At 32.4% G+C, this 8919-nt stretch overlaps 1 protein-coding gene across 1 annotated transcript; it reads left to right on the forward strand.

Annotated features, from left to right (window-relative positions):
- Positions 1-4121: 4121 nt before the first annotated feature.
- On the forward strand, positions 4122-7341 carry LOC121125257 (integral membrane protein 2C). The gene is made up of 6 exons (XM_040720415.2): positions 4122-4324; positions 5705-5908; positions 5967-6107; positions 6328-6468; positions 6532-6731; positions 6813-7341. Exons 1-6 carry the CDS (start codon positions 4253-4255, stop codon positions 6985-6987), a joined length of 933 nt encoding a protein of 310 aa, XP_040576349.1. The 5' UTR covers positions 4122-4252; the 3' UTR covers positions 6988-7341.
- The last annotated feature ends 1578 nt before the right edge of the window (positions 7342-8919 follow it).

The following is an 8919-nucleotide window of genomic DNA, read 5'->3' on the forward strand; positions in this document are numbered from 1 at the left end:
GATGAGAACCTTCTACATTTAAAATAGCAATAGTGAAGAAAATATAGTCATTACTGTGCATTTTTAGAACCATTCACACCAAAGATAGATGAGAATGCTTACTGCAAACTGAGAGGTTAACAACACGACGACCTATTACATGATTAATGAAAAAAAGAGCACATGCAACAACCGTTTTTCCTCTTCAAATCGCTAAACTTACTTTTTGGTTACACAGATCCCTTCTTTATAAAAGCGGTCCTGCCCCTAGTACTAAGGACAGATTAAACAAGAAGAAATCAAGCTGAGGGTCCTTATTAAGGACCGAGCTGTATAAATTATTAGGACTGATATGCAAAACTGAACTAAACTGGACCGAGACTGAACTGAACTAGACTACAGTCTTCAGTCCTAAATAAGGACCAACGACCACCATAGATATTGATAAGGTGACGTCATGTGTGGTATCAGAAATGCAACGACATTTTGCGAGGAGAAAAATTTATAAATATGGTTGTAAATTGTAAGCATTTTCGATATATAAATAAAGAAAACGAATTAATTTTGTGGTAAACCTGACAATTTGCAGATTTTTTGACACACTTCAATGCTATAAAAAAATTCTCAAAGCGATGATGCAGCATTTTTGGAATAACCTCCTATTAATGTGGGATTAGCCACGACTCTTTGAAAGTAGTGATAACAGCCAATCCCTTGAACTTTGAATCATTTCCTGAATTTACAGCTTTGGATTATTTTTTCATGTTTATTGATTTTGTTCTTATACTATGTTAGATAAAGTTTATAAACCTTGTACATTTACACAGTTAATTCAAGAGTTATTAATGTTTAAAGTAATAAAATTATTTAATAAAGCGTTTTCCCTGAACTTATAAATTGCATCATAATTGAAGGAAACACCATTTTGATGACTCATAATTGATATTTTTAGTATGTACGAGCTGTGTTCAAAAAGTAAAGTGACTTTGTATTTTTCGGAGAAAATATTAATTTATTCATCAATATTTATTATTTCTACTTCAAAGTAATCCCCCTCAGATCCAATAATACACTTGTGCTAACGCTTTTTGCAATCCTTGAAGCACTTCTCATAAACACTTTTCGGTCTAGCCTTAGCTCTTCCAGTGATTCACTCTTTATCTTCTCAATCGTTGCAAATTTCCGTCCGTTCATAAGTTTCTTCAGTTTTGAGAACAAGAAAAAGTTACATAGGGCCACATCCGTTGAATATGGTGGCTGAGGCATGATTTTTGTGTTGTTTTTGTCTACAGCTCTCACAACCAAAGATGAGTGAGCTGGGGAATTATAGCAATGAATTCTTTTTTCTATGATTCCGGCCATTTTCTTCGTATTGGTTCTCGCAAGTATCGCATAACTTCAAGATAAAACTCTTTATTGAAAGTACGACAATATGTTAAGTACCCCTGAGTCACTACGCCACGGTAGTCGAAAAATAACAGGGCTCCAGAGCGAAGCTCGTCATTCGCATCTTCCCAGCCTTCTTGGAAGAGTTTATAGCACATGTAAACTTTTTTTTTTACTCAGAAGAGTTTCACCGACTGCAACAGTCAATATTTCAAGTGTTTCGGAGAAAATAATTTCACTTTTTACACAAAATTCTACAAGGTTCACTTTGCTGACTTCTGGAACAAGACCTTCTGGCCCTCTTCCAGTCCTGATCTCAATCCCCTCGATATCAATGTGTGAAGCTTCTTAGAGAGCAAGGTAGGGAAGACATCCCTCAGAAATGTGCAGGAGCTCAAGACCAGCATCAAGAAGTAATGTCCTAATATGTCTGCCAATTATATTGTTGCAACCTGCACCAAGTTCCACCTTCATGTGGAGGCTGTAATAGAGGTTGGGGGTTCCTATATTGAATAATTCTTCCCAAGATTGATTGCTGTAAGTTTTGTCAATTCTGTCAATAAAATTTTTCATTATACTTTTCTAATAAAAAGTTATTATGGTTTTGGTTTTGCTTCTCGATCCCGGAAAATTTCCCTGGTGCACTATGTATGTAGGGGGGAGAATAAAAATCGACAGCTCACGATAAAATACACTTTAGTTTTTCGTATTATTGCTGTAACACCATGTTCAATGTTTCAGTTATAATAATAATTATTTTCTTCCTAACAATTCCAGACCTTTGAACTCTTTTGCCAAGGTAGCCATGCTAAATTTTTACCTTTTGCATTTAGAATGGCCATAATGAATTTTCAGTCATCAATTATACAATTTAAATAAATTGAAGCTGATATAGTTAGGGATTGTCGGTCAATGCTGTCACAATTGTATTATTTATAATTTTGACGTCCCGGGAGCATCTTTTTCTAGTTGGCCATTCGAACCATTTCTTTTTTCTTCTTCTTCTTCTTCTTGTTTAGAGCTTCTAAACAATCGCCTGTCATCTCAACTCATGTGACACAGTAGACTTTTTAAGTCTTTAGCTTTTGGTACTGAGTCTGGTGATGGGAATATCGGCTATTTTTAGAAAACCGGCTCTTTTGGCTCCCATAATTTTTTTTTGTTGCTTTAATAGATATATTAAAATTACAGAGGCGTCCCCACAGTGGCATTCGTAAGGGGTGGGGTGGAGGAGCTTTAGCCCCCCCCCCACCCCTAATACCAAGAAATTTAATTCTAAAAAAAAAAAATTACAAATTTAACTTTTCATGAAATAGCTGTGAATTTATGAAAAAAAACTCAATATTAGAAATTTTTTTGAGGTCAGCCGAGGATTTTTGAATTTTTTTTTTTTTTGACAAAAATTTTATATTTGCCATTTCATCCAAAAATTTACTATTTGAAATTTATTTCTAAAAATGTAATATTTTGAAATTGATTTATACAAATTTAATATATGAAATTGATTTCTAAAAGTGTAATGTTTGAAATTTATTTCTAAAAAATCAATAATTGAAATTTAATTTTTTGAATTTTTAATATATGAAATTTAGTTTTTGAATTTTTAATATATGAAATTTAGTTTTTGAATTTTTAATATTTGAAATTTAATTTTTGAACTTTTAATATTTGAAATTTAATTTTGGAATTTTTAATATTTGAAATTTAATTTTGGAATTTTTAATATTTTAAATTAAATTTTTGATTTTTTTTTTTTACATAAAATTTTATCGCTCAAATTTTACTTAAATTTTTTTCAAAAAATTCCAAAAACCAAGCCCCCTTTGAAAAAAAAGCAAACATTCCTTAATTTTGGAGGGGGCTACATCCCCTCCAGTCCCCCTTGCAGACGCACTAAACTGGCTTCTGATTTGTGGGTAGCCGGCTTATAGAGCCGTTACGTTCGTGAACGACACTTCATTCATACTCAAAGTTCATAGAAATACATGGTTAGACCATCATGTAATGAGGCTTGCTAAAATTATCAATTTATTGTATCATACCGACAGCTGGGCAAGAAAAACGGATTTTGACAAACACACAACCCTTCATCTACTATGACGTCAATATTAAAAGCGTGGTGGAAGTCAAATATCAGTCGTACACGTTTTACGGTATAATCTTGTATTTCTATTAACCTTATTTATTTACAGAATCAGAATTTCCATCAATGGTTTCCCCCAAAAAAATATTAAACTTATATTTTGATATTATGCTAGGTAGTATGTTTTTCCAATGGGTCAATTGTCTGCTCATTTATCTCCTAAAAGTTTGTTTGAATTGAAAATTAGCTCAATTTTGTCTCGTCAGTTTAAAGTGTATATTGTACATAATATATGTTTTTAATTAAATACTTCATTTAAATTAAAAATTTATAATGTATATTTTAGTTCATTAAATAGGTAATTGTTTTATGCTTAAACTTTTCCAACAAAAAAATTTAATTAAAACGAAAAATGTTTAAGAAATGAGTTGTTAAAGTTTCAATTTACAGCATTTACTTTATTAATTTGAAAGAATTAGTTTGCACTCCAGTCAAAAGAAATATTGTTCCATATTATTATATTCAACATATTTTCAGTGTTCCCTTATAATAATAGGATAGTAGGAGCTTGAGGGAGAAAATCGATTTCTTGGCATAGTTCGGCGTGCTAACAAATTTTCTAGAGGAGCTGAACTGAGATAAATAACAAAGTAAAACTCTCTTTTTTTATTTTTGCTCTTCTCTCTTCCTCTTTTCCCTTATGCTCAAATACGTACAACGAATAAACGGGATACGAAGTGAAGAACTGAGTTCTTAATAATAAGATATATTCTATTGTCTGACTGAATTCCATTTTGGTGGAAGATGACTGTCATTACCAAAACCAATCTTCTGAACGAGAAGAAAAAAGAATCAACTGATGCCTCCTCAGCCAAGGTATTCACTAATTTATTATATATTCAACAAATAAAAAATCTGTTAAAGTGTATGTTCTATTTAAATATATATATAATATATTTATATTATGTCCAGCCCTTCTTGTTTCTATGTAGATTACTCCCTTCATGAAGACAGATTACCTTAACCTTGATACTTTATAGTATCATCCATTCTGAGCTTTGGGGTTAGTGGAGTAGAAAAAGTGTATCTTTGATGCATATTATCGCCTATTGCAAATTTTCCATTTGATGTTTTTATATAAGTAGTAATACTTCTTTCTTATGTAACTCTTTAATAAGCTGATTCCCATACTTAACAATCAAACGCAATTAGTTGAAGCTATATGAAGTACAATGGGTCTCTATAATTGAGTTTGAAACACTTCCAAAAGGGTGTTGATAGCTTATTCCACCGGATATTTGCGTAATTTGATACCTAGAGTATTCAAGTTTGATAATAAAGCTTTATTTGGCTTTGTTGCTGAGACGAGCCAACTTATTAGCTCTACTAAAAGGAATCGAATAATCAGTTATTGTCTAAATGTTTTATATTTTTAAGACATATACGGAAATATACTGACATTTAATTTACTACTTAAAACATATTTTATACAAATCAATTATTCTCAAATTGAGGAATAATAAAATGATTCCAATTTGTCCATGCGGATATAAGTCCCAGATTGTTATTTTGTACCTTCTATTTGATCAAAAACATAATCACTACACCCAATCCGCCTCCTAAAATGATTGTACCAAAGGCTAAAATAGCGTTTTTCTTTAATATATCTTGTTCCATAGGCGTGTTGTAGGTGCAAAATAATATGTAGAAGTATGTAAGCACACTGATTGATAGGATTGAAACTGTTCCAATGCCTATTCCTAGGGATATGGCTTTAGTCTTTTTGTCGGTTAGTGCCTTACGAAAAAAGGACTGGGCGTTGGGTTGTCTTAGTAACATGCTAATACTTATAACCAAACAAACTGTTGGCACAAAACATACTAGAGGGATAAGGTAATACTTCATATCCACTTGAGTCATTGAGTCATACATCCAGTTAGCATAAAGCTTCACATATTCTGTATTCTGAAATTGGAGCTGATTCCTCATACTGCTAATAATGGAAGAACGCTAATTTATGGATACACGAGAATGTAAAAATATAAATAATTTTTATCTATTTTAACAATTAAATTTTTTAATTATTCTTCTTAATTCAAGTCGCATAATTAGTAATTACATTAAAAAGTCATAAATATTATTTACATTACAGGACATCGTCCCCAAAAATTTTATCATATAATATGTTTTAATCCATTTTTGGAATGCAATTAAGAGTACCTAATTAAGAAAAGTTTGTGTTCCATATAAAATTAGGATGAAGCTGAAAAACAGAAGCTTAATGATTGCTCATCAAAGAAACCAATCATTGAGGACGTTTATACTTCAGTTACTTTGAATGATGGCTTTGATGCCACAGACTTTCGTCGTGGGACGGTAATATCCCAAACATGCTTATTGCTGATTGGTATTGTTGCTATGACAATTGGCTTTATGGGTGCTACTCATCTATACAGACAAGTAAATTTGTATCTATTCTTCATTATTTCTAGTATTTAATATTTTTATATAATTACAGTTGGAACATCAAAGTCGATTCAGGGGTGTGTGTCATATCCCTTACCAAAAATTATTAGATACAAGTTCAGCAATGATCACTGGAGACTTTAAAGGTCGTGGAAACTACAGAAATATGTTTTCTTCTTCAATGAATCCTTGGGTAAGGGGCATTAAATATTCATGAAGTTCCTTTAATCGATTTTTATGTCGTATTAGATTCAAAATATGCCAATGTGATCAAATAATATTGATTGATTGATTTTAATGCAAAAAAAACAAAAACTTTATTAAACTACAAGTGATTTTTTTTCTCTTTTCAATTTACCACTGTTTAATTTGGGTCAATTATATAAATGTATCTCTTATTTGTATCATTAAAGATTCAAAGAGACTCTGTTGCTGAGAAAATTGTCGTTGGAGATAGTGTGGAACTAGACTTTGAATTGGATATTGAAACAAATTCATACGAATCTCTAGAGATTCCAGAAATATCTAGAGGAAGATATTTGCACGATTTTAGAGTGGGTTGATTTGAATATATGAATCCCTCCATCCATTTTAATGTGATTTAATTTTCTCTCTAGACAAACAAAACCGCTATCATTGATCCGGATGCGGGTAGATGTTTTGTTATGCCATTAAATCGCGAGGAAATTGAGCCTCCAAGAAATTTTATTGACATCATCAATAAGATGAGACAAGGAACTTATAAGCTTGACTTTAGAAAAATCAGAAAGGATACCAGAGTGGTTCTTCCTCCTCTTTCAAATTTGGAAGAATATGGGTAAGTTCTTTAACCCCTACTTATCATGTTTGGAGGATTGTTTTTGATGTCTTAAAATAATTTCTTAATTATTTGTTTTAGATCTTTCATTGAAAAAGCATGTCGAGATAAAAAAACATTCAGATTAGAAGAAGTCACAGGAGCTCGAGTCATTAGAAATGTCGAGTCTGAGAAGAAGATTATCCCTACTCCCTTTATTGAGTATGCAGGAAAAGCAGTTCTTCATTACAATATCATAAATCTTGACGATATTTAAGTTGTAAAGTTAGGATAGGAATACCTATTCAGTGTGTTTTGTGACGACGCATTGGGAGTAAAAAAAATATTTTTTGATCACTTAGAAACTATCCAATGTATCCTTCGTTTTTACTAGAGTGTACCTTCGTAAATGTCAAAAAATTCATATTCATATACTATTGTGTATATGTCAAGATAATTCCTCATTAATTTTTAGAATACAATTAATATCTGGTGGTGATTTCTCAATATTTATAAATATAAATATATATATACTATTTTGGTCTCAAATTTGGAAGTAAGCATTTGTCAATGTATTGAATTTGATTGTCAACTCTGTACGATTTGAAATATAAAGTAATTGAAAATTCAATATTGTATATTATACATATCTTATTTTTACTCTAATAACTTAACACTATAGCACCATAGGGGCTCTATAACGCCCGGCACGACTTGTCTGCAGATCCACGGCGGATAAGGATTTGTTGTCGATCATTATGACTAAAAATCCAAGCTCAAAGCAAAAACACAAGAAAATGAGGCCACGGAGTAATGTGAAAATTTTGACTTCCTCTCTCTGTGTTAAAAATTTGAGATCCCGTCAAGTTTTGATTCTAGTTTTACCTAGTAGCGAATCTTGTACTTAAAATAGTCCCTATACAGGCTAGTCCATTGAAAAATTAAGTTAAAGAGTTCTCGTTGATCTCAAAAGGTCCAAGTCAACCAATGATATATTTTCCCTAATGATCCCCAATTCACTTTACTTCTGCCAGACTTAAAAGATTTAGTATCTTCCAAAAAGTCAAATCTGTTAGAAAATATTTTAACTCCTAATTATCTCCCCAAATTATAACTAAACATTGCCTCTAGGACACAAATCAGGTTTCTATTGAAATTTGAACACTTACTAATTCAATAATTAATGAAGGTTGTGAGATTGAAATTAATTCACATTTCGATATATTATACCAGTAACAATTAGTTACAAAAAGAAAAGAAAAAAATGAGATCTGTAGCTTACATACATGTTCAGAAAATGACACTTGCACGTGATCGATAAATTTCCATTCGCACACTCCCAGCGGTTGGGCGTCTCCAGGACCACTTTCTACACTGTCAGCAGGTGTAAAATGTTGGAGAGAAAGAAGGTATCCTTTGTTTAAAGGCAAAACTGGACTCTGAGGAGCTAAAAAACAACAACTTAGGCCAACTCCCATAAGTGCATGAGGGCTCATGCAAGAGATATTTGGGTTTCATACCAGACTGTCCAGAGATCTGTAAAAAAAGTTGGTGAAAAGGTCCTTGTGAGTGGTGAGGCCACTTTTGATACCGGCAATGAAAGAAACCCCTCTCCTTCGTTGCAAGACTCTTTTGAATAACATTTTTGAGTTCTTTTGAACAGTCCTGATGCCAACTCTTGACATGATCCTTTTGAGCACATGTCGACGGGAAAGCCTGCAGTGTCCGTCATCCCAACACCAAGGCCCTCAAAGCCACTGTCAGCCAGCACTGGGACGCCATGACAGAGAAATACATAGGTACTGGGTGGCAGGCCTTCCACCGCCGCCTGGAAGCCTTGATGTCCGCGAAGGGCAGCTACATTAATGATTAAGAGAGCTCAGGCACATATCTATTTATAGTAATACTTTTTTTTTGAAATTCTAGAGTTAATTAATAAATTATATCTTGTTGAAGCATAAAATTCAGAGTATTCAGGTTTTAATGGACCACTCGGTACGTATACCATTCCATACATGTTTTTAAATCTTCAATTTAATCAGTTTGACTTTCTTTTTTTTTTGGCTCAATAACTTTATGGATGCAATTGCAAAGCGTATATTTAAAAAAAAGTATGTATATGTAGGTAATATCAAAATATGAACGCCTATTTTGAACATTTCAAACGTATCAGAGACTAAGTACTACAGATATGTTGGCTCTCAGAGTT

This window comes from Lepeophtheirus salmonis, chromosome 10 (genome assembly GCF_016086655.4).
Source record: "Lepeophtheirus salmonis chromosome 10, UVic_Lsal_1.4, whole genome shotgun sequence".
Taxonomy (NCBI): Eukaryota; Metazoa; Arthropoda; class Copepoda; order Siphonostomatoida; family Caligidae; genus Lepeophtheirus; species Lepeophtheirus salmonis.

What these genes read in the sequence shown, in the direction of transcription:
- LOC121125257 (XM_040720415.2), top strand. Translation starts at nt 4,253, where the DNA reads ATGACTGTCATTACCAAAACCAATCTTCTGAACGAGAAGAAAAAAGAA. An exon ending in CTACTCATCTATACAGACAA is followed by an intron (nt 5,909 to 5,966) that starts GTAAATTTGTAT and finishes ATATAATTACAG; the next exon opens with TTGGAACATCAAAGTCGATT. An exon ending in TCAAATTTGGAAGAATATGG is followed by an intron (nt 6,732 to 6,812) that starts GTAAGTTCTTTA and finishes TATTTGTTTTAG; the next exon opens with ATCTTTCATTGAAAAAGCAT.